The sequence below is a fragment of the Populus nigra genome, chromosome 7 (assembly GCF_951802175.1).
Source record: "Populus nigra chromosome 7, ddPopNigr1.1, whole genome shotgun sequence".
NCBI lineage: Eukaryota > Viridiplantae > Streptophyta > Magnoliopsida > Malpighiales > Salicaceae > Populus > Populus nigra.
Window position 1 is genome coordinate 2,256,797 of NC_084858.1, and position 24,930 is coordinate 2,281,726.

General features: G+C 39.0%; 5 protein-coding genes across 5 annotated transcripts; 1 reads left to right on the top strand and 4 right to left on the bottom strand.

Moving 5' to 3' along the window:
• On the bottom strand, nucleotides 1-4,230 carry LOC133698197 (protein FAR1-RELATED SEQUENCE 5-like). Its single transcript, XM_062121048.1, has 2 exons — nucleotides 1,456-4,230; nucleotides 1-411 (listed from the first exon to the last, which is right to left on the bottom strand). The coding sequence occupies exons 1-2, from the start codon at nucleotides 3,649-3,651 to the stop codon at nucleotides 238-240; spliced, it is 2,370 nt and encodes a 789-aa protein (XP_061977032.1). The 5' UTR covers nucleotides 3,652-4,230; the 3' UTR covers nucleotides 1-237.
• Nucleotides 4,231-4,414: 184 nt separating this feature from the next.
• On the top strand, nucleotides 4,415-10,449 carry LOC133698199 (AT-rich interactive domain-containing protein 6-like). Its single transcript, XM_062121052.1, has 13 exons — nucleotides 4,415-4,656; nucleotides 5,062-5,913; nucleotides 6,010-6,049; nucleotides 6,546-6,598; nucleotides 7,016-7,061; nucleotides 7,169-7,261; nucleotides 8,175-8,297; nucleotides 8,453-8,504; nucleotides 8,589-8,664; nucleotides 8,766-8,832; nucleotides 8,930-8,980; nucleotides 9,608-9,700; nucleotides 10,076-10,449. The coding sequence occupies exons 2-13, from the start codon at nucleotides 5,099-5,101 to the stop codon at nucleotides 10,178-10,180; spliced, it is 1,614 nt and encodes a 537-aa protein (XP_061977036.1). The 5' UTR covers nucleotides 4,415-4,656; nucleotides 5,062-5,098; the 3' UTR covers nucleotides 10,181-10,449.
• Nucleotides 10,450-10,785: 336 nt separating this feature from the next.
• On the bottom strand, nucleotides 10,786-15,456 carry LOC133698196 (cellulose synthase-like protein D4). Its single transcript, XM_062121046.1, has 6 exons — nucleotides 14,981-15,456; nucleotides 14,508-14,900; nucleotides 13,121-13,928; nucleotides 12,616-13,020; nucleotides 12,164-12,501; nucleotides 10,786-12,027 (listed from the first exon to the last, which is right to left on the bottom strand). Exons 1-6 carry the CDS (start codon nucleotides 15,454-15,456, stop codon nucleotides 11,061-11,063), a joined length of 3,387 nt encoding a protein of 1,128 aa, XP_061977030.1. The 3' UTR covers nucleotides 10,786-11,060.
• A 1,645-nt stretch (nucleotides 15,457-17,101) lies between these two features.
• Nucleotides 17,102-18,696, bottom strand: LOC133698200 (scarecrow-like protein 3). The gene has a single exon (XM_062121053.1). The coding sequence runs from the start codon at nucleotides 18,694-18,696 to the stop codon at nucleotides 17,434-17,436; it is 1,263 nt and encodes a 420-aa protein (XP_061977037.1). The 3' UTR covers nucleotides 17,102-17,433.
• A 3,584-nt stretch (nucleotides 18,697-22,280) lies between these two features.
• On the bottom strand, nucleotides 22,281-23,971 carry LOC133698201 (AT-hook motif nuclear-localized protein 25-like). The gene is made up of 2 exons (XM_062121054.1): nucleotides 23,730-23,971; nucleotides 22,281-23,613 (listed from the first exon to the last, which is right to left on the bottom strand). Exon 2 carries the CDS (start codon nucleotides 23,433-23,435, stop codon nucleotides 22,542-22,544), a length of 894 nt encoding a protein of 297 aa, XP_061977038.1. The 5' UTR covers nucleotides 23,436-23,613; nucleotides 23,730-23,971; the 3' UTR covers nucleotides 22,281-22,541.
• Between the last annotated feature and the right edge of the window lie 959 nt (nucleotides 23,972-24,930).

Below are 24,930 nucleotides of genomic sequence, written 5' to 3' on the forward strand. Positions count from 1 at the left end.
TTGAAGAAATCATTGCTTCCTCGTATATATCTAAAGATAATAAGTGCACTGTACAAGAGAACATAAATTCAAAGTTATTCACAATCTCTAAATTCTCTATGGCACTGAAAAGGTTAAAAAAAAAAAAACCTCGTCCACATCACAGTTTAAATACTAGGACTTTCATATGATTGGGAAGGAAAAGGAAAAGGGGAAGAAATTACAAAAGAAACCACATGGTAAAACTCTACTGCACCTTCAGATACTACCCTTCATACTAATCTTTATGCTCTGTACTTTAATTGACAATTGTAGCTTATGATCCTCAATGTCTTTTAAAACTGAAAGCAGGTTAGCTCGGTAGACTTCGCACTTTCGATTTGCATACTCCAGTTCATCTCTAAGTTCTTGGATTTTCTTGTCCATATCCTCCTGCAAAGTGGTAAATGAAAAGGAAAGTTAAAAACAGGCCTTAGAGCATCATAATACAGATACCTCTGTTGCACCGCCATATCAGAAATGAGGGCACTAACCGCCATGCAAAGGATATCGTGAGAGAACCTTCAATATATTGAAAAACAGTTTGCGTTGGTCTTGTGCTGGTCAAGAAGCCTTCTCAGTGAAAAGCCAGATATACAAGGTTGTTTTTCACTCTTATCTCAAGTATTTACAAGCTCAATGTACAGTATTTCTTTTTTCAATTTTCCTCCATACTTCACGACTTTAAGTCAAACTTTTTTGTAGAGTTACAAATTCTTTAACTGCGTTTTTTTCCCTTGTATTTTCCCAAACATCTACGAACAATTCCATAAAATGAAGTGATTTTATTTAGGATATCATGCGATTTAGATTTCCCTGATTCATGGATTTTATTTCATTCAGCACATCTATTCAGAATAATAACTCAATACAGGCCTTCAGGAGTACAGGAGAACTTCTAGAAATTCCTAAAATTAGGATGCAATCAATTAATGGTTCTACTGAAATTCTCATATTGAATTAAATGACCATGATCATATGTATGTTTTATTATTATTAACATAAAAAGCTAAAAAAGAATACCAAGGGCTCTTCAACAAACACCCCTGCCAAAAACCTCAAATAGGTGAAGAATACTAGTCATGTTAACAGAGGTTTCCAAGTTTTGAGCTTGTGTGTACATGGATGGAGATAGACAATTTTCTAGTGATCACCATGATGAGGGTATCCTTCAATCACTAAATAGACGCTGCTCATGGGAATTTTAAAATCAAAATTTTGGATTCATTGAGAAGGTGAGAAAGTTCAACATTTAGCAGAAAACCAACTTATTAAGAGAGCTAAAAGAACAGAAAATGAACGTAGAAAAATGGTGTATACAAGTAGGTCTATGGAGAAATGAAGCAGTAGACAGTAATAAATGAAATCAATTGACACCATGTGATTGCAAGAAAATAGATGAAGCACGAAGCATGGTAAATGAAAAATGATTCTAACCTCAGACAAAGGTTGGCCAGAGATCCCCAGATGATTCCCGCTGGTATAATTAGCCCTAATTCCACTGCTTGCGGAGTCCCCTTTATTACGGCCATTGACATCACCAGCTCTCCCCTCATTCTTTGTTGCTTGTGCAACTCTAGTTGTGGCCTCTTGCAGAACACCCATTGCCACGTTGTAAGTTTCTAGGGACTTGGATCCTTCCTCTACAAATTTGAAGGCCTCATGGCGTAGGGTATTATACCGAACAGTATGAGATTCAAGATAGCCGGTATATACATCAGTAGGGCGTTCTTCCAATATGACATTGCTCTTGGCATTTCTTGTCCATCGTTTCAAAATGTAACGAGATGGGAGAGTAAGGACATTGGTCACTCTAAAGACTGTCAACACATGTCGGCATAGAAGACCAGAGAACTCAAACATCTGGCAGCTACAAGTCGCCTTCATCTCCAAAACATTGAATTTAACATGGTAAGCTTTATGATCTTCCCCATACTTAGCAACTTGGTATGTAATGCTCTCCCCATCATCTTCTGATTTAGATGCCATGAAAGTTAGCGTCCCAACTAGCTCCTCTTGAAATCTCACGAACAATTTTCTAGTGTAAAGCCCGGATGCTTGTTTCTCCATTGGGGATGGGGTCTTCAAAACTGGGTTTGTGTTCATTGTATCATAATCTGCTTTAACTTCTTTCTCATTCCGACTCTCTATAGCTCTCTCATACAGCTTAAAGAAATGGTTCAGATTGGTTGAAGCATTCACGTAACCGTCAAAGTATGAGTTCATGCTATCACTTCGCTGGGTTATAGACATCTCAGCAAAAAAAGCATCCCGCAGATACACAGGGACCCACTGCCTGCGATCAGAATATATCGTTTGAAGCCACTCATGATCCCGAAGTTCATATCTATCAACAAGTGATAACCAACAGGATTCAAATTCTTCGATCAACTCGGTCAAGTTAACACATTTATGAAACTCTGACTCAAAAGTTGGATGTTTGAGTAACACATGGGACAACTTCTCCTGGCATTTCTTAAATATATGCCATTTGCAAAACCGATGACGGGTCTCAGGGAAGACCTGCATGATGGCCAATCTTATCACTGCATCATGATCAGTGGTGATCGACAGGGGATGACGGCCAGACATTGCTGTAAGCCACGTCTGAAACAGCCAAACAAGTGATGCTTCAGTCTCATTCAATATGAAAGCACAACCGAACAAAACAGGTTGTCCATGATGGTTCACTCCAGTGAAGGGCGCAAAGGGCAAGCGGTACCTGTTGGACCTGTACGTGGTGTCAAAAGTAACAGTGTCACCAAAATAACTGTAGTTTGCCCTGGCTCTTGGATCAGCCCACAGCACGTTGCCCGTAAACTGACCGTCATCCCCCTGGAGTGCATAAAAGAAATCGGGGTTCTCACTTTGCATTTGCCTCAAATAATCCAAAAGGAGCTGGATGTCTCCTTCCATGCTTCTCTGACGATTGTTCCTCATGTAATTCCTACAATCGACCTCTGTAAATCCAACTTTGCTAATCCCACCATACTCCTTAATTAAGGCAGACATAATCCTACGAGGGCCCATTCCAGCAGCCTGCAGCGTATCGATCAAGGTCTTAGCAGGGCCAGATATTTGCCTGTGTGAACGGAGGCAATGCACCTGATCGGGAGGGACCAACTCATGATTATGTCCCCTAACAAAACTGGAGACGACCCATTTACCAGAATCCTGCATTTTGACAGACAAGGAAGCTTTGCAACCAACTCTAGTGATAACACGGGGGCGCTTGATCTCTCTATCCTTGGTACGCTTCTCATTCAAATTCCTAAAGCCCTCTTTGGCACACACAAATTGTCTCTGAATAATAGCTCCATCACGCCTGGAACGGCGGGAAGAGCTGACACGGGTGCTAAAGCCAACACGCCTAGCGTAGGAATTGTAGAAGGCCTTGGCAGCCTCTTCAGACTCGAATTCCATGCCCTCATAAGGTTCAAGATCCGAAAGGTCACCCTCAGGAAGGTAAATTCGAGTAGCAGAAGTGGAAGCAGAATTGTGAGAAGTGGTGAGATGATGGGGAGGAGTGGAAGGCAAATCGTCGTCAATATCGATGTCAACAGCATCATCATCATCATCATCATCAGCTCCACTTCCTAAACCTATATCGAATTCAAGTACCTCGTTTTCCATCTCAAATTCAATTTATGTGATGAAATTAAACTAACATACACATAAACCTAAAATAGTGTCTGTCTGCTCCACTTAAAATGAAAAGATGTGGTAAGATTAGTACATGTAAGGAAATGAGGAATAAGTGGTATAAAGGATACAACTCAACTGACCCACACTTAGAAACTGCTACAGCTACTGATAATGAGCTCCCACTTTCTTTCTTGGCGTCTTTTCTGTTCTGCTTTCGATAGGAGATTTAAGCAGTGAGAGGGGGGGGGGGTTCCTAGGGTTTCAAGAAGAAGAAGCCCTTGGGGCTAGAACAACGGGAAAAAAGGTGGGAAGCTGTTGTATTAGCAAATTGATATGTGTTAGGCAGGAAATTCTTATGGATGTGCGTTTGGGTCAGCGTGATGATAAACTAAAATAGAAACCAAAAAGAAAAAACAGAGCGAGGCCAAGGCAATAATTCTGGTGGTTCATCGAGGAATTAGGAAGGAGGGAGGGAGATCAGATGAATATAACACGCTAGGGGGAGAGAGAGAGAGAGAGAGAGAGACAGAGCTCTCCATTTCTACAGCTTGAAGGATCTTTGAGTTGATCAGATTCAGGTGATGATGGGCCTTTTAATTAATTACAAAGAGCGGATCGAATAGGCCTTAGGCCCAATAAAACTGGGTAGTGGTACTATCATCCATGAGGGAAGGGGAGGAGAGGGACTGCCTGAGCTGAGCCAACCCAGCCGATGAATTAAAACCAGTTCACGCGTGCCGTGATATGATCATGAATTCAACACATCATTGGGTCGCTGCCCTGCCCCACGCCGCGCCGCCCCCTATACTCTCTACCCTTAGCTTTACTTGAACAAACAAGCTCACCAAGTGCTACGAGTCAGTTGAGCAATCACTCTTCTCTTCTACCCACCACAGCTCTCTCTCTCTAACTCTGGAAAGTGGAAGCAAAAGAAGAACGAAGGAGAGCTAGAGGAAGAAGAAGAAGAAGAAGTCTAGGACTGACCGAGTGGAGGTGAGTGAATTCATGAATAATGCCACCTCCCATCCCATATGGATAGTCGTCGTGTTGTTTCCTTATTTCCCCCTTCTTGTTACTGTCTATCCTAACCTCTTTTAAGTTTTAATGCTCCTTCCTGCTCAAGAATAAATCTTAAAAGGAAAGGAAAAAATAAAATAAAAGAGTGTTCTTCCTGGGTAGGGTTGGAGTGTTTGCGAGTTAGCATTAAATAATAAAAAATAAATATAAATACACTACGTGTCGTGTGGACCTCTGTTTCTGCCTTGGTCGTTTTAAATAACCCATATCAAGCTAGGGTTTCACAGCCCTTTCTCTCTCTAGCATCTCTCCCTCTTCCTCAGTTTCTCTCTTTTATTTATTTGGTTAATCATAACGAAAAGTCTGCAACTTTTTGTTTAGGGGGTTTTCACATTCACCATCCAAACAATAATAATAAATGGCAAGTGATGGTAATAATAACACTGAAGAAAAAATGGTGGATACCAAAGAAGAAGAAGAAGAAGCCGCCAATGAGAAGGAGCCTGCTCCCGACAATCTCAAACCGGAAGGTGAAGCGGAAGCGGAACAGGAAGGGGGAGCCGAACCCAAAGCCTCCAGCGAAGACCCCAAAGGTAACGATGTTGATGCTACTGCTGCTCCGATTCTCACCCCTCCTTCACTCGCCCTTAATGATTCAGCTCTAGAGGACAAGGATAATACCCAATCTTCAGTTGACCTAACCGATACGAATCCTGCCACTCCTCATCCTCATGATCATGATACTTGTAATGCCGCCGCCGCTCAAGATTTCATCAAGTCTGAGGGAAAGGGGGACGAAACAGTTGATAACAACAACAACAAGGATCCTCATGATGAGCCCAACACTGATGTAGCCACCCCCGCTACCAATGTTGCTGGTGCCAAACAGCTTTCTTCTCCGCCTCTCAAAAATGATGACGAGGGCACTCACGCACCTCCTCCTCCCTCGAGTCACTCGGACCCCAAAGCTGAAGATGAAGAAGATGATGATGAGAAAGGTGCTGTAGTTCCTACAGAAATTGACAAGAAGGAAGCTCCTACAGAAATTTCTGCTCTCAACACTCCACCACCACCAACCAAGTCTTTCCTTTTGGATTCTTCTGCTGATGGTTACGAGTCCGGAACTGAGGAAGAGCAAGCTGCTTTTATGAAGGATGTTGAATCTTTTCATAAACAGAACCACTTGGAATTCAAACCCCCCAAATTTTATAAAGAAGAGCTCAATTTGCTCAAGTAAGTCCCTTTCTCTTCTTCATTCTTTCGCTTGCTTTTCCTTATAGCACGTCATAATTGTTTTCTTTTTTTGTCTTTTATACTCATTCCATGTAGGTTATGGAGATTGGTGATCAAGTTGGGAGGCTATGAACAGGTTTTTCTTAATTTCTCGTCCCCGGCAACGCAGGCCGCCTTTCATTTACCTAACTATCGGTTCTATTTGCAATTCCCTTTACTTCTGGATGCCTTGTTGACGTAATTAATCATGTGTTACAAGTGATTTCAAATGGTCGTCATAAATCAGTTCTCATGTTGTCTTACATTGATCCAGCCTAACATGTGAACTTCTTGCATGATGTGCCGGGTTTTGGCATTCTTCTCCTTACTTTTCTTTTGCGTTGTTTCCAAGTACTTGGTGACATGATTTCAGACACTGTGAACTCCAATGTGTGCTTGACAATATTTCAGACACTGCTTGATCTTAAATAGCTTTGAATTCTTATTATGGGTCCATTTTGCTCAATCTCTTGATTGTGTTCCATGTGGCATCAAGAAAGGAACAAAAAAAAAAGGTTTAGAAAATTATGTATCTGAATATTGCTGCTAGAGAATGTATCATAGATTTACCTTTCGGTCGTGATCACGTGTAGGTGACATCATGCAAATTATGGCGGCAAGTGGGAGAATCTTTCAAACCACCAAAGTAATTTATTCTTTTCTACAGATGCTTTTTTCTTTAGTTGATATCTAATATCTGTGTCAATTGTTAGTTCTATGGTAAGGTTGTAGGAAATGATTCATATTACTCTAGCAAATTTGTGTGAAGTATAAATTACTTTGCATGTTTACTTATTTAATACTTGCAAGAGATCCCAAAGCTTTTTGTTTTATGTAGCGCTTCTATTGGTAGTGATTTTCTTGACTTTGTAAATATATATATAGGGAAAGAAACAGAGTTGTCCCTATGATTGGACACCACAAGTTAGGTTAATTAACATGAAACTTGACTCCTGTGCTCTTGTTTGACAATCATGATCACTTTTCTATTGCACATCTGGAGAACTTACATTTCTTATTGGATACTAATTTTGAGTTTTTCATCATGCTTTGAATTGCACAGAACCTGCACTACTGTCTCTTGGACATTTCGAATCTTTTATGAGAAGGTTATGCTTTAATTGCACACTTTTTCTTTTTTTGAAAATGTTGTATCTCGCATTTCCAATTTGTCCTTTACCTGGTTCTTGGAGTTCACGAGTATCGTTTTTTTCAGGCACTCCTTGAATATGAAAAGAATAAATTAAAGAATGGCGAGCTACCTTTTTCAGATGGCCCCTTTACAGAATCTATGAGGGCTGAAAATCAGGTAACTTTTAATAGCTAACTGTGATTGATGTTTGCATGTCTCACCTCTGTCTTCAAGATTCTTAATGCAATTGGGTAAGTGGTCTTCAAGACATTTTATAGGCAGGGAGTACCATTTGAAGGTTTAAGAATGAAAGTGTTGCGTTAGAATTAGGTGTTCATACTGTACATTGGTTTGCAGATAGTGGAGTGAAAGCTGTAACAGTTACATTTTTTTATTTGGGAATAATTATAATCAGGTATGGTTAATAAAATCATGGATTTTAAGCTTTCCCAGATATTTTGTAAACTTGGACTGTCTTCTAGTGATTCAATGAGGGATGCAATGGAGATTTGATTCTGGAGATAAAATTGCTATGCATAGAAAGTAGACAATTTTACAGGATTGCGATTATGATGTGTTGGAAAACAGGAAGGTAGTCTTTTCTAAGAAATTTAGATAAGTTTTGGTGTGGGGTTTTACTGTACTGGCTATAGTTGCATTCACTATGGATCAGATGCTTTAAGTCGGGATTTGGATGTTATATCAATGGGTACTATGTGTTAGAAAACCGAGTTGATTCTTGTGTACTCATGAACTGATTTCGAAGGACTTAAAGCCTTTGATGATATGGAGATGTGCAGTGGCTTAAAATTCTAGTTGACAGGCAAAAGTTAAATCTGAAACTTCATTGAAGTTATTTATTGTGTTGCACTCTTTATTTTTATTTTTACCCACTTCTTTTTAAATTTGATGGAGTATATGCTTTTCAAATTATTTCTGTTGTGGATTTCAATTGGCTTGTTTTATTCTGTCTTTATGATTGAGCTGAAACTTTCATGCTTTCAGTTCTACTTGGCAACGTTTGCTTGTTTGAATACAATCTTGCATCTGCCTGGAGTGCTATTTTATTTAATTTTCAATTTAATAACAGGCTGGTGGAAGTCAAGCTCTTGCATCAGGTAGGGCAAGAAGGGATGCTGCAGCTCGTGCGATGCAGGGTTGGCATTCCCAGCGTCTTCTTGGCAATGGTGAGGTTTGTCATCCAATCATTAAGGTTTGTCACCTTCCAATCTCTGCAAATGTGAAATTTTGGCTTTCTGTTGATTGTTTTACCTTTTTCCCTTCCCATCATGTGGATTGGTTTCATCATATAGGAGGAATTGGCATTTTTTTGTGTAACTTCATCTTTTAGTTTTTTTTTTAATTTAGGATAAGAACTTGAGTTCTACACCAAAGGGTGACAAGCAGCTTAAAACAAACGGTATGACTAATTAACTGATTCAGCATCTTCAGCACTTTAATTGCAAACATGGCCTTTCTTTCTAAACTTGACCTATTGACTTAGGTTTACTGAAGCGTAAACGGCTATCACCTGTTGAGGGTGCTGTCCACTTTGGTCACAAGAAGGCAATAAAATCACAGTTAAGATCAGTGGTTCTTTCATCACATTATACGCCTCGATATTTGATTTGATGATTGTACCCATACATTTGAAGTGATGAATTGGGTTTTGTTTTGGCAGAGGGGATGCAATGGTCATTGATGTTGGACCCCCAGCTGACTGGGTAAAAATCAATGTGCAAAAAACTGTAAGTTTTCTCATCTTTCTTATGGTACTTAGATAAATTTCTCCCCAAGCTTCTCCTAGTTAAGAACTAATATGATTTAATTTTTCACTGCATGCAGAATGACTGCTTTGAGATATATGCTTTAGTTCCCGGGCTTCTGCGTGAGGAGGTAAGCTCTCTTTCTATCTCACGTACACTCACAATCACACTCAGGCGTCCATCAATTTCTCAATTTCGATAACTATGACACAGACTAATTGAGCTTTTTAAGTGAAGTTCAAGTTTTTAGAGGTAAAGTTTGATTATGGAGGCTGCATTGCAGCAAAATGAATGTCAGATGCAAATGATGAATGGTTCCAAATGCTTTGGCTTTTGCTTAGAAGTACACCAGCAAAGCAAGGAAACTTAATTTTTAAGTTCGGGTGCTCTCTTTCTTGCCATTAGGGGTTGCATCCAGTTAGGCTACTCTCTAATTTGAGCATGGAAATTGAGCCTGACAATGTCTCTTCATTTGAGCATGAAAATTACAAAACCTTCAATTAGGAAGCAATATTAGAAGTGTACCAAGAATGACATATTAGCCTGATCCAACGTGGAGGTCCAGCCCAGGGGGTGGTTAGCCTGTTCTGTAACTTTATGGCACTTGCCCGGTTGTCTGTGATATTGCCTTCAATTGAGTTTGCTTTTGTTTCTTCTCCTTATATATATATATATGTGTGGATGATTGCCTTTCTAACTGAATCTATACATTCCATAAATCTTCATGTGCTAAGTCTATTTTGTCCTTTGCTGTCAGGTGCATGTTCAGTCTGATCCAGCAGGGCGTTTGATCATATCTGGCCAACCAGAGCATATGGACAATCCTTGGGGCGTGACACCTTTTAAAAAGGTTTGTTAACCATGAACAGGGCTTTGTTATTTGCATTTGTTTGCATGGTTTGTTTGACTTTTTCTGCATGTTCAGAGCACTCAGAGGATGTTGTAGACCGAGTTTTTTGGCTGTGTATTATTTATGCAAATATTTTCCAACATCAGAATTTCAATCTTTTACAGTTGAAGAATAAAATAGTTACTTTCTGTTTTCTTGCATCCATGTCCCCAATTCTTCAATATGAAACTGCTATTCCTAGACTGATTCTAAAGCCTTGATGATCTAACATCTGCCTTAAGTTGTGGATGGGTGTTTCGCAGTGTCAGGTTTTAAAATCAGCAAGGACCCATCCAAGTAAATAGTAATAAGACTAACAGAAGGTTTTGCTTTCAGGTCGTGAGTTTACCTACCAGAATTGATCCGCATCAGACATCTGCTGTGGTCACCCTGCATGGCCAGTTGTTCGTGCGAGTACCGTTTGAGATGTCAGATCTTTAGGATTCGCATTTTGGCAGTCACTTGAGTTGAGCACACAGGGAGGAGATGTTGAGCACACAGGGAGGAGATTTCGCGGTCATCTTGCTCCGAAGAGTTGAAATATGTAGGATCAAGTCAAAACTCTGATTTTGTAGTGTAATCTGCTAGTCACACTCACAGTTGATTATCTAATTGGATATATTTATTTACACACTTGTTTTGTTTTGTTTAATTCTGTAATTAATTAGCATAAATCATCAGAATTGAATCATTAAGGAACTATTTACATATTTCAGTTTTTTCTTTCCCTTCATATAATGCCTTTTTGGTTTTCTAAAGGGAAAGAAGGGGGAATGTGGTGGATCATAGAATCCATGTATGATGGGTGTTGATTCTTTTATTTCTGTCGGCGGTCACTTACTAGGCCAAGGAATTAATTTATGCGTCTTTTTACAGCTTGATTATTTTTCTGAATTGAATGTTTGATCATATGCTATATGATTAAGTGCATGCTTATATAACAATCTGGTCAGTGGGAGGCAAAAAACGACGTGCTGGCTATGTTCTAGGTGCCTGTGATGCAATTGCGTGAATGCATTTGAATGGGGACAGAATTACTGGGGGGATAAAAAAAAACAGGCCACTGAATTATCACGAAAATTTTTGGGAGTGACATCAATAGTTGACCTTCAGCTTACAGATTTTTCAGCATGCAACCATTCCTTCAAGGCTACCTTTCGCTGACCGCAAGTCTATTAGAAAGTTACAGAAAGAAAATACATAAGTGCAAAATCTCGTTCCATCTCAAGCCTTGTTCTCTTGAACTGTCTTGGATCCTGAAAATCTTACAACTCAGTGATCTAAGATTCGTTCATACATCTGTTCACTCAGCCGGCAGCAGTCAAGGGAACTGAAACCCTCCCCCAGCTCCATCAGATGTTCCGGTTGTCTTTGGTGGGCTAATGGCAATCCATAGCAAAGAGATAGTAATGGCGATGAGACCGGACCAAACAAACACGATGGTTGGGGTCTTTCTCCTCCTTCCCATCAAGCCCTTGGCAAAGGGATATAAATGAGCCAGCACCCAGAAGCTAAAGAAAGCTCCGCCAACAAACTTACTCCACTGCGGAACTGTGCTATAAATCGTCCTTATGAAAGCAAAGGCCATGGCAATTATGTTTGTCATGGCAATCACAATGGGTGGAATCATCAAAGATGTCCACTTTACGAGATACAGATCTGCATATATATCGTCAACGTCATCTCCTGCAGACTTGGAAGTCAATGTGAAAGATATCTCAATTCCTGCAATCACCTTGAGAAGGCCTTGCATGACAGCAGCAAAGTGGGCACTGGTTCCAGAGATAAGCCAGAACTGTTCGTTCCTCCACCACTCTTCCAACTCTATACCAGACCACTTCACCTCTAGAATGGCAAGAAGGACGAGGCAAATAGTTATAAGTAGGAGGTAGATTAAAAATGTTATGTCCAGAGTTTGGACAATGAAGAATCCGGAAAAAAGAGAGAGTGCAGGGAGAAAGCAATAGACGATCAAGAAAATCGAGGTGAATGGGTAGATGCCAACATTAAGGTAAGCAAGGCGTTGGAGGATTTTGAGACGCCTAGTGGCCAAAAAGGCATTGTTTCTGGAAAAGAAAATCTCAACAGAGCCAGTGGCCCAACGAAGCACCTGGTGGAGACGGTCAGTAAGGTTAATAGGAGCTGAGCCACGAAAAGCATCACGCTTTGTTATGCAATAGACAGAGCGCCAGCCACGGTTGTGCATCCGATAGCCAGTCACAACATCTTCCGTGACTGAACCATAAATCCAACCCACTCGGTCCCCCCATTCAGTCTTGTCCTCGTACCTATACATAAAGCAGCATGTAATAACATGGATGGTGAATGTCTTGTGCTCTCTCTATTTTTTTAAAAAAAAAAGTCACAGATGATGTGATGTCTGGCTATAGTTGATCAATAATGAAATGGAAAGGTTGGCGTTACCAGCAAGAAATGACAGAAACGGCTTCAGCAACTGTAGCGGCATCAAGTGGTTCACGAGAGACCCTCAAAGCACCAGGAGGACGTCCATACTTGACAGCGGGATGATCAGCTAAAGGGCGGCCTTGGAACTCGGCAATAGGAATAGATTCAGACAGCATTGTAGAATTCCCAAACCGCTTGGGTAGCAGATTGAAATCAAGATCAGGATCGAAGTCGGTAGCTCTTAAGGGAAGTGTCTCTGCTTCTTTCTTTTCCTCGGTCTTACTTGTATTCGGTGGATCAAACCCATATAATGCAAATCTTCTAAACATGCAACCCGTTCCAACATAAACCGGGCCCTGTAACGCATGTATGTAAGATTAATCCACCACTGTTAATGTGTGTTCTTGTAATTGACGTTGGCAATAACTATATCTACAAGTATTTATTTTTATTTTTTTAATTTGAAGTACCTGAACACCATCAAGGGCACGCATGTTTCCATCAAAAAACACAGTATTGCGATTAGCGTATCTATCAGAAGGATCAATGCCTTCAAATCTCTGGGGGAACTGTATATAGCAGATATTCTCGCCACCCCTGTCCATCATGAAGCACATTCCTTCCCTGATAGCTTTGCAGTTGTAGAAGTAGTGATCGCAATCCAAGTTGAGAATGAATGGACCATTGGATAGAATGGCAGATGCTCTTACAAGAGCATTCATGGCACCAGCTTTCTTGTTATGGTCATAGCCTGGCCTCTTTTCTCGTGAGACATACACAAACATTGGTAGTCGTATGTCCACATCTGTAAAGTCTATCATCTTATCATCCGCACCTCCCATCAGTGGGTCAGGGCTAGGAGGCTTCAACATCACCTGCACCCACATGATCATGAATTAATATAATCCTGATCAAATTATTTACAAGACAGGCTTATGATCAAGAAAATACAAAACGAATGAAGTTTTCCGGTACCTGAAGAATTCCAGCGTGGTCACCTTTGGAATGTTCGGCAGCTGGGAAGGCCCAAGTTCCAGGCCAATGGGTGCCATCAGCCATCCATGTAGCTTTCGGGACCTTAATTGGCTCCAAAGGATCACCTCCGGCGCTCTCCCTCATGTGCTTCAACATCTTCATTTCCTCTCTTGCATTGAAAGCATCTGATCTCCTCCTAATGGAGTCTGGAAGCCCATTGATCCTCACCTTGAATTCATCATACTCCCTTTTCATCTTCCTTCTATCCTTGACAAAATCAATCCTGCTCTTGTTCTTAGTTGGATCAACTTTTAGGCTGAAGTAGGTTTCAGGGTTCCTTGGCTCAATATTATGTTTTCGACAGAATGGAACCCACAAATCAGCAAAGCTTGCTGCCTCAGCCATTGCCTCAAAAGTGAGGAGCGCACCTCCATCATCAGAGATATAGCATGCCACCTTCTCTACAGGATAATCCACCGAGAGTATGGAAAGGATAGTGTTGGCAGTGACAAGTGGTGGCTCTTTATCAGGATCAGCGGTGGACACAAAGAGGTCAATACCAGGGAGATCAGATCTGCCAGTGGGATTGGAAGGCGATGGCATGTCAAACTTGTCACGGAGGACCTCAAGATCAGTGAACCGGTTGATAGGAGAGAGTTTGGGAATTATATCCAGGATCCATGAGAAAGCAAACCATACTTCACAAACCACTGACATGCCCCACAACCATCTTGCGTCTTCATTTGGATGCATTATTCTCCAATGCAAGAAGAAACCCAGCACCACCAGTCGAACCACAATCAGCAACCTGCAAATATGCGTGCATAAGAAATGTTATGCAGGCTTACCAATTTATCATTAATTTTTGTCTGGAGTCATGTATATATAGGTAAGTGAGCACCGATATGTGCAAATATATATACATGAGAAAGGTTGAGGATAATTCGAAAATTTGTGAGTTTTTTTCTTGTTTCTAAGTCGACCAAGTACTCCATGTTCTCCTGGTGCCCCCGTGAATGCGAGATTTATTAGGGCTTCAGAAAGCTGGATAGTACCCGCTTGAAAAAATTTAGCATGGGATCATAACTATGGATTTGCAGTTCCGTTAGAAACTTGTTGTCATTCACAGCACAGCACTAATCTCTTTTCAATTACTCTCTCTTTTATTTTTATACCAGTTCATATCAATTTCCTCTAAATTAACTAGACATTTTTAATTCTGGCAATGTTAGTCTGTAATAAATGTTGCACTCTTAATTATAAAAGCAGATTCTAATAATAAATTATTCAAAACTAAGACAAATTAAGAGAGATATATATATATATATATATATATATATATATATATATATATATATATATATATATGTATGTATGTATGTATCACCTGTAAGGGCTGATAATGGCATTGGAGATTGGCTGCTCACGACTGAGGGGTTTCCATGGCTTATCCATATTTTCTAACATGCCACCCGGAAACCCGTCATCGCCATCATCGCCATACATGTCATCTTGGGGCCAAAAGGCATTCCCATAGCCGTAAGTACCTTGTGTCTCAAACAACCACCTGTTGTGATCGAAATCTCCATTTTGGTTTCTCTTCGTCATTGTCATGTTATTGTGATCACCTCCTTTACTTGGAGGTGGCAATGGCAGTGCTCCACTGGAAAAATTTGGTATTTCATCCTCGTAATCACCCACCTTGTATGGCTCCTTGCACCCTGGACATAAACCAGTATCTTTTTGGGCGTCCATATAGCAATCCCTGCAAATCTTGAACCTGCACGCGAGCAGAAAATTAAAATAAATTAAATTATGTTCCTGTACGTAATTAAGAGAAGTCAGAGCTTGATATTATACCTGCATTCACAAGGTATGACATCATGTCCTCTCTCATCCTTCATGACCTTGCCATCGCAAGCATGCATTGCACACGAAGAGCCCTTGGCACCAGCCATCTGAGGATGAGACACCTCCGAATCTATCACCTTGTCCATGAGATGCGCACGCGTAACGCTATTGAACCCGCCTGTAAAAAGAGAATTGGAAACATATTGCTCTTCGGCCTTGACCGCCACGGACGTGTCCATTGGCTGATTGTCAGGTGTGGAGGGAATCTGCACCGTATAATTCGTGTAATCTCCCGATAGTTCTCCAGAAATATCAAGGTCTTCTCTTGATAGACTAACATAGCGGCCGCTTGAAGTTCGTCTAGCGAATTTGACAGTTTGGCCGGTGGAACCACGATTTCCCTGCTGGGAGCTGTTGTTGTTGGCCGTGTTCCCAGCTGGGCTACGTATGCCCTTCTTGGATGGTTGGGAAGACAGGGATGCCATTATCAATTAATTAATTAATTTTGTAGTTAGGCTGCTGCTCGATCGTTTAACAATGTCTCTTGACCAATGGCCTTTTGATTGACGATACAACGAACACACCATAACATTTGCACCTCATCATGATCACGCGCGTATATGATGTGTATATATAGTTACCAATCGTACGAATTATGATTAATGGCGTTCGATTTCTTGCCTGTATATGAGTAATCTGATCCAAGAAAAACTCACCAGAAAAGAAGGAAAAAGGGAAGAAAACCTTGGGCTGGATGGGATTGGAGTGAATAAAGAGCGATGGAGCTGCCTTGTTGAATTCGAAAAGAAGACATACATATACCTGCAATTAACGACAATGGACGTACCTGCGTAGCATAGGATAATTAAGGCAGAAAAAGAGAAGGAAAAACAGAGCTGGGATCAAGATTGAAGGAAGGTGGAAGGTCGAGGAAGAAGGCAGGAGGATTAATGGATGGTGAAGGAGCTAGGGAGGCACTTCGGATTGATGCATGAGAAAATGATTGGGAGAAGAGGAGGAGATGGGATCTATCATCTATGGGGAGAGACCAAGTCTAATATTATTTACAGGCCTGCCTCTTTTCTTGCATGTTAACGTACGGGTTTTAAGGAGACTGTTTGTGGAGGGAGGGAGGGGGCTCCATTTCGCTTCAACATTCTGGTTTTTGCATGACATTCCGTACTAGTAGTCTATTTTAATTAATTACTTTTATTTTATGCAAACTATTTATTTGTTCTCATACACGCGGTTATTAAAATAATTACTTTTTGCATGACATCCCATGTATAATCTATATGATTTTAGTCGAATATATATATATATATATATATATATATATATATATATATATTCAAATATTCTTAATATTTTTTAATAAAAAAATTAAATTATATAGAGATGTATTCAATATGACTTAATTTACTGTTATATTTAAAAAAATTTGAAAAATTAGTTAAAATATAGTTTAATTTAAAATAGATATTTAAAGTGGTATTTTTTCAATAAAAATTTAAGATGAAAACATATTATTTCGTTAAAAAAAAAGTCAGAATTATGATTTAATTTTTATGTGTTGACTTACTGATTTTGGACACACTTAACAGGATCTTCGATTAATCCGCTGTTCATTTAGCTTTTCAAATTAAGGACTTCATCCTCTCCTGATCTGATACAATTCCCCTCTACAAAATCACCATTTGCAATGTTGATCGCAACAACGACAACATTGTTTAAATTTATTGCTAACAAAATGAAAAAGGACACAGAATTTCCTGCACTCTTCTTCTTCTTCTTCTTGATCTTGAAGAAATACTGATTTAGCATCAATATCCTTATCTAATTCTTGAAATTAATACGGGAAGACAACAATTAATCAGATCTTTAAATTGGGATGTTCATTATTGACACTAGTAGCTAGCTAGCTGTATATACTCATTTAAAATCTAGACCTGCTGAACTAGTAAACATATGATCTCCTTCGCCATGACCGGCAAAAGGGTAGCTTCCCATACCATCACTCCCAAATTATATAAGGGTACACCTCCACCACCACTACTGCCGTCGTTTCCGCCACCACCAACTTGTCCTCCACCTGATCCAGTTACTCCCGACGATTGTGAGGCTGCTGGCTGCTGCTGCTGCACCTCTACTGCTGGTACTGGCTCCCGATCCTCCTCCAGTGGTAACCGATCATACACTGCATTAATTGCAAAGGACGCAGCCAATCAAAACCGCAAGACTTTAAGCCATCAAGGGCCCCGCGACACGTCCACCCACAACCTGCCCCTGTCCTCCAGCAAGAGATATCGAAAGGCCGCCTGGACGAAGAGAAAGAAATAGGAGGATAGAAGTGTTGTGCGTCTGTTCCTACTAAGCCCACATCACCACACCCACATATTTATAGTATTTATGCAATTACAAATATACTCCGACAGTGAAAAGGAATACCCAAATGTACAATGCTAACAGGTCCAAGCTGTAAGAGCATATAGTGGTCGTTCACGCCAACAAATCATCAAACCTGTTCTCTCAATAACAGTCTTGTACCCATTCTTTCCGAAGGCATCCATAATTTGCTTAGCATCCTCGCCTGAATTATGCCAGAACCGAACTGGCTTAAACCCTGCTTGTGCAAGCCTAACTACCCACCTTGCATACCTCTCATGTCTCTCAATCCTTTCCAACCCCTCACAGGCTACAATATTTTCGATCTCTCTTCCAAACATTTCCTCTAAAATAAGCCTTTCATCACTAGCCAGATTACTCGCCAAAGTGGCATCTATCGAGTCAAACACTGCGCTGTAATAATTCAATCCCTCTACAAATCGGTCCACCAATCGATTCAAATTGAGGTCCGCTTCTTGCTCTACTACAAATAATAACGTAGGTGACATTGACCGAATCATTGCTAGAAAATCACCAATTTGCTTGCAATCTTTAATGCCGTCGCTCTTGTTAACCCCAAAATGTGCAGCCACTTGGTCATCTTCAGACAATAAAACGTGAAGATTTAATATTGATACGAAAGCTAGCGCTTCTCCTGATCCAGCTTTAAACATGTCTTTTGTTAACTCTCTCAAGCTCGCATTTATAGAATTAAATTGAAAGGGCACGCCCACGCTTTCTGCTTCTTTGACAAGCCTTTGACCTAACTTCTCAAGAATAGCTTTGCTGCCATTAACACAGGTGATCTTCAAATGTGGAGGCCCATGTGGTGAGTTGGCGAAACCACGGAGAAGCGCAACCCACAATTTCGAGTCACCGGAGCCCAAATCTACAATGTGAATCACACGCTCGTTTGCCATGGCATGGAGTAAGGTTTTGGCTATGATGGCATAAGCGAAACTAAGGTAAGGGAAGGTTCTGGTAAAGAGGAGCTTGGCCCTATCAAGGTCGACTTTGGGTTGTTGGGCTTGGTTCAGCGCCTTGTGTATGCCGGGCCAACGCTTGACAAGGCGAATGGCAAGGGCGGAGGCAAAACGAGCAGCCAGCCTTTGCATGCAATCACCCAAAATCGATGAAAGCACCGATATCTCCAAAAGACACGCATCAGCTCGATGAAGATTGCCCGAGGATGCATGTTTTGCACATTTTAGAAGGAGTTGGATAAGACGTATACCTCTTTCTTCAGGCTTAAGAGTTTGGTCATGAGGAGAAGGGGAGCAGGGTGACAACGTAAGAGATAAGGTCACATCTGGTTTTAACAATGGTGTCATGGAACTCATCTCGGCTTGAGCTAATTTTGGAGAGACTTTCTTGCTTTTCCTTTCAAGTTAGGAAGGTTAGCTTTGATGCTTGATACTTATAGGAGAATCAATCTTGAAGGGCGGGGGGCAGGTACAAGTAAGAAGTAGGAAGCTTGCTCTTGGAAGTATGTTGGCGTTCCAAATGTAAGAGGACAAAAGCTGGAAGTGTTTGCCAAGAAGAAGCATGCTGCCTTAATTAACTTTTTGTGGACTGGACTTTTACCAAGAGGATTATTCCCAAAGACAAACACAAGGGTAGAGTCCATATAGATATGTGTGGAGATGGAAAATGACAATTGTGAGAAGGTTGTTCTTATAGATCTCGAAGGTAGTGGACACAACAGCTAGCTATCCAAATAATTACCAAAGGCTAATAGGAGAGGGGAAAACATTGTACATTACAAGAGGATTTATTGTTCATTTGAACATTGTAGTGAATATTTTACTCTTCAAAAACCAATGAAATAGTTATTATATCTATTAGAGGTAATATGTTCTTTTTATAAGGATTATTGATTATTATTAGATTTATTAGGGATAAATAGGCCCTTTTATATTTTAAAGACATAGAGAAATATCGTATTTTTGTTTAACTGGCATCCAAGAATTTTTTTTTGTATTTTCTGTAAGGTCCATTGGGTTTTTTTGTTATAATTAATCAAGTTGATTATGGATTAATTTGATATTTTAATAAATATAAAATATAAAAAAAATTGATTGGCCCATGCAACGAATTACAATGGCAAAAAAAAAGATGTCCTTTGATGTTTTTGAAATCGTCTCAATAAGTCTTCCCTCCTAGGTGGCGTATATAGTTTACGCTCTCTGATTTGACGCTAACGAGCTTTTTTTCTTTTCTTTTTCTCTCATCACCTAGATTTTTAAATTTGACGGGCTAACTTGGATCGGTTTTTTTTTATTTTATCCTTCAACATTTGATTTGTTAGGAATTGAGTTTCAAATCTTATTTTTCATTTTGCTTACTATGAAATTATCACACTCTCATTTAGTTTTTGCTTTATTATCAAATAAGATCATTAAGTATTTTTAAGAATACTGAAATGATATCTTCCTATAATATTGACTGTTTATTTTTTTAATTAATTATTGCTATATTTTTTTGTTTAATTTATCTAATTTCATTGCTTTTTTTTTAATGATGATGTTAAATTAACCCTGAAATCACTAACTCAAGCCTCAATTTTTTATTATTTCATTAAAAATACTATAATCACCCAAGTTGTCACTTGAAACAATTTGAAGGAGCAGAAGTAGAGAGGATCTTTACCGAAGTCGGTATCTCCAATAAATACAAAAAGGAAAAAGACTAGAGATCAATTGAATTGCATGTCAAGGTCTGGATATAAAGGACATTTCCATCGATGACCTTAATGCATTTTGTTCTGTCTTTATTAGACCAAGGGGTGGGTGGTGTTTTAATCAAATGACGCTAATGCGGCCGACCACACGCTCCGTATATACGGCGTGACACGCACCGCATATACAGCGTGACACCTGGCATAAACCCGCGTCATAAACTGTCGTAGGAGAAAATAATAAATTTGTTTTTTTAAAATATTTATATTTTAATATATTAAAATAAAAAATAATAATTTTTTTAATATTATTATATTAAAATTATAAGAAAACATTAAAAAAATTAATTATTTTTAAAATATAAAAACAAGATTCACGATAAGTACACCCCACCCACCGTATAGGTGGGGTGCCGGTAATGACACCATGTCATTAAATTTAGCCGCCAGTATATTATTTATTTTTTTTATTTACATGGGGTGTCCGGGCTAGCTTACGCGCACCACGACTATTCCTCACGGCCCGCTGGATATCCTGCAAGCTCAGAAGTATGTAAGGCACCGCGAGGGTGACAGGCGCCGCGAGTATATTATTAATTGAGTTTAATGTAGGAATAGAGAAAGTAACACTGTACGCTTGGGTCAACCTTTGTATTGCAATGCAACTAAAAACTAAAGACAAGTGATTTTGGCATCTTGTGCAAACCGATGTAGTTTAACGAGCTAGAATAACCATATATTGCCCGTGACTATTAATAACTTGATGCTTAAAGGAACGAGAGTACTAATTCAATTAGTGCACGATTAGGAGATTTACTCATGCTAATGATTAGCGGGTCAGATTATTATTTTTAGTTTAAAAATCATTCATATATTATTAATGTATTTTAAAAAAAATAAACAATATAGAGACTAGGTTAAGAGTAAATAAAAACATAATTTGACTAGAAAAAAAAATCAAAATCATTTAAGAAAAATATTGAAACGATAATATATTAAATTAACCCGCATCTAACTCAGACTAACATGTAAAATGTATTATTAAGATCTTGAGATCATGATTATTTTATAGAAAGCAAATAAAAAAACACATAGAAGCTCAATTCTCATTCAACCCAATGTTAAAAAAAAATTAAAAAACATTAATTAAAAAATAAACAAAAAATCTTAGTCAACTAGCTAAGTTAATCTGACAAGCTTCGATCATGAAACCGTAATAACCACATAGAAAACAAATCATGAAGCTCAATTCCCAATCAATCCAACATTCAATGATAAAATTAAAAAAATCAATTAAAAAAACAAAAAATAAGACTCGAGTCAACTTGGTTTAACTTTTAAAACCCTTGACACGATTCATGAAATTAAGATAGCCTCATAAAAAGCAATGCAAAATAAATTATGAAGTTTCAATCAACTCAAATGGTGAACGATGAAATTAAAAAAAGTTAATTACAAAAAAGGATTAAATAAAACCTAAGTTAATAAAGTTAACCCACAAAACTCGTGACTCGGGTCATAAGACTATGATAATCTCTTAAAAAACAAACCAAAATAAATTAGAATGTTTAATCTCTAATAAATTTAATATTAAAAAAATTAAAAAAATTATTGTCCTAATAAACCGTATTTTATAGGGAGAAAAACAATAATTTCCATTGTCAGTTGCTATTGTAATAGCTTCAATAAGGATGTTTTTTTTTTAATATTGTTCAAAATAAACTTAACTCTCAATTAATTAACATGAAAATACTCCTTATTATTAAATGAAAAAAAATTAATAATGCATGTGAGCCCAGTAGCTTTTTAGCGAGTGGCCCATAGCCTCTTGATTCGTGTTAGTGAGTTCGATCCCGACCTTTATCACAAGGATCGAAATTATTTACCCCCGCATATTTGAGAGGGGACATAATAACACCCGGATTTTTCTTGTGGTGGCAATTAGAAAGAAAGCCCAAGAGGAGACGAAATATACGAGAAAAAAGCCCAACCAAGGAGGTAAGAAACAGAGCCCAAACCGAGTCCATATAGGAGAATAAAAGGGTACCGAAACTGGGCCCAAAAGGAGACGAAATAGGTTCAAACCCAAGCCCATCAATTTTCAATTTTCTCTTGTCGCCTGTTTTCTACAATTATCTATTTTAAGTTGACATGACTCTTCATCATTAGCAGATGCATAAAACGATTTCAAAATACTTTCATGATGTTGTGCGATCGCTTTCCTGATCGTCCCATGATTTATGAGTATATAAGAAGCTACAAGTCACTAAATAAAAAACACAAGAGGCTCTAAGCTTATTTAATTCTTGAATTAATACTGAAAGACACAGAATTCCCTGCACTCTTCTTCTTCTTCTTCGTCTTCTTCTTCTTGATCTTGAAGCAATACTGATTTAGCACCAATATCCTTATCTAATTCTTGAAATTAATACGGGAAGACAACAATTAATCAGATCTTTAAATTGGGATGTTCATTATTGACACTAGTAGCTAGCTAGCGGTATATACTCATTTAAACTGTAGACCTGCTGCACTACTAAACATATGATCTCCTTCGCCATGACCGGCAAAAGGGTAGCTTCCCATACCGTTCACTCCCAGATTATAAAAGGGTACACCTCCACCACCACTACTGCCGTCGTTTCCGCCACCACCAACTTGTCCTCCACCTGATCCAGCCACACCCGACGATTGTGAGGCTGCTGGCCGCTGCTGCTGCTGCACCTCTACTGCTGGTACTGACCCCCGATCCTCCTCCACTGGTAACCGATCATATATTGCATTTGCAAAGGAGGCAGCCATCAAAACCACAAGACTTGACGCCATCAATGGCCCCACCACACGTCCACCCACAACCTGTCCCTGTCCTCCAGCAAGAGATATCGAAAGGCCGCCTGCTTCAGGTGGTGCTGGTGATGGAAGCGATGTCCCAGTTAGGGACAAGATCTCAAACCTCCCGTGCAGCATCATCACAGCAGAACTACCCGCACCACCTGGCTGCCTCAAAGTAACATTTGTGACTGCTCCGCTACCGCTGAGAATGCAAACTCCATGGGCTCGGCGCCTTGCATAATTTGATATTGATTCAACTATATCTGAGCCCGGGGATATTTCAAGTAGGTGAGATCTTAAAGCATTTGGGGTGTCCCGAGCAATGATTATTGGGGGCTTGGGTTTGTTCTTTGAACCAGCAGGACGGCCGCGAGGCCTGCGTCCAGAGGAGGAATTACCGGCACCTGAACTACTAGTGGTGGCAGATTCAGGATCATTGATGTCGTCTTTATAATTACCTGGTTGTGGAGTTTTGGCATCTCTTTGAAGTTGCAGTTCCGGTCCCAGGAGTTGATGAGCAGCATAACGAGACCCTGTACCAGCACCTGGGCTTGCTTCCAGGCCGGACATTGATATATAATTAATTGCCAGGTGCTGCTGCTGATGACAATTAAATTAATTATCTCCGGCACCTCCGGCCGGAACCTTTTGCGCCCGCGCTGACTTATCGTTGGTAATCAATTGCTGTATATATGTATCACACAATATATGCTGCACTGTGCTTCCTTAGCAAACCTTATCGATCGCTCTGACGTAGTATTCAAAACCAAGAAGAGATAGATCATGCATAAAAATCTTATTTAAAAAAAAAAAGGAAACGGTAGAAGATGATGGAAATTTCAAAGATATATATATGGAGTTTACCAGCTAGAATCAAACAGTATGATCATCGACCAATCTCTAGATAGTTATTCACCAGTACTTACTACTTTCTCTAACTATTCTATATGACGATATCCAGATCTTTGGAAGGAAGAAGCCATCGGAGAAGAGGAGGAGAAGCTTATAAGAAACTGCACAAACTAACAGGCAAACTTGTTTTACATATCTATAAGATATATAGCACTGCATGCTATATATAATTAGTAGGTGGAGTACTATATATTATATTATATTATATTGTACAACTTTATATTATTTTAATATGTAGGCAATTCCTTTTTTCATCAAGCTACGGGGGATGTCTAAGTATGGACGTCCAGGAAAACCCAACTTTGAACGGGCACAAATTGAGGAATTTACGGGACGAAAAGGTGAAAAGCTGTGCGTGAGAGAGAGAGATATTTAAATGGCAAAGCAAATTAAAAAGAACAAAGAAGAGAGAAACTTGCTGTCGTGACAATGAAGATAAGGAGATTGCCTGATGGAACTCTGAGCAGTTCGATGCTTAAAACTATATATTATACCTTCTTTTTTTCCCTACCGCCAGCATGAGTTTGGCCTGGTTTATAAGGGATTTTTTTTGAAAAATAACATTAATAATAATATAAAAAAAAACCTCAAAGAAAAGAGATTTTTATAGTAATCTCAAAACACTATTTATTATAATAATATTTTTTTGATTTTTTTGCCTTTATCAATGTTTTTTTTTAATTTTATCTTTTTGTATTGGAATTGATTTTTTATTGAATTATCTCATTTTCAAGACATGAATTACGGGTATGACAAGTTAACACAGTTGGCTCAATTTTATTTTTTTTAATTAATTTTTTTTATAATTCCATCATTTAATGTTGAGTTGATATGAAATTAAATTTCATGATTTATTTTGTTTTATTTAAATTAGGTTATTTTGGTGTTATGACCCAGGAATAATGCTTAACAGGTTAACCTGATTTGACTCGAGTTGTTTTTTATGTACCTTTTCTAATTAATTATTTTTTTAATTTCATCATTCAACGTTGAGTTAGTTGGAAATTAAACTTCAAATATGTTTTGATATGCTTTATATTTGAATATCTTAGTCTCGTGATCAAGGTTACAGGGCTTAGCATGTTAACACGGGTTTAACCAAATTAATCAACTATGTTGTTATCTTAATATTAAAAAATATCATCTTTAAATT

Bases quoted from the DNA above. Each gene is read 5' to 3' on its own strand.
- LOC133698197 (XM_062121048.1), bottom strand. From the start codon at position 3,651: ATGGAAAACGAGGTACTTGAATTCGATATAGGTTTAGGAAGTGGAGCT. The intron at 412-1,455 runs GTTAGAATCATT...ACCACTTTGCAG, and splicing joins CTGGCCAACCTTTGTCTGAG to GAGGATATGGACAAGAAAAT.
- LOC133698199 (XM_062121052.1), top strand. From the start codon at position 5,099: ATGGCAAGTGATGGTAATAATAACACTGAAGAAAAAATGGTGGATACC. The intron at 5,914-6,009 runs GTAAGTCCCTTT...CATTCCATGTAG, and splicing joins GAAGAGCTCAATTTGCTCAA to GTTATGGAGATTGGTGATCA. The intron at 8,505-8,588 runs GTATGACTAATT...CTATTGACTTAG, and splicing joins CAAGCAGCTTAAAACAAACG to GTTTACTGAAGCGTAAACGG.
- LOC133698196 (XM_062121046.1), bottom strand. From the start codon at position 15,456: ATGGCATCCCTGTCTTCCCAACCATCCAAGAAGGGCATACGTAGCCCA. The intron at 12,502-12,615 runs GTACTTCAAATT...CATGCGTTACAG, and splicing joins GTGCCCTTGATGGTGTTCAG to GGCCCGGTTTATGTTGGAAC. The intron at 12,028-12,163 runs GTAACGCCAACC...CTTTATGTATAG, and splicing joins GTTTCTGTCATTTCTTGCTG to GTACGAGGACAAGACTGAAT.
- LOC133698200 (XM_062121053.1), bottom strand. From the start codon at position 18,696: ATGAGTTCCATGACACCATTGTTAAAACCAGATGTGACCTTATCTCTT.
- LOC133698201 (XM_062121054.1), bottom strand. From the start codon at position 23,435: ATGTCCGGCCTGGAAGCAAGCCCAGGTGCTGGTACAGGGTCTCGTTAT.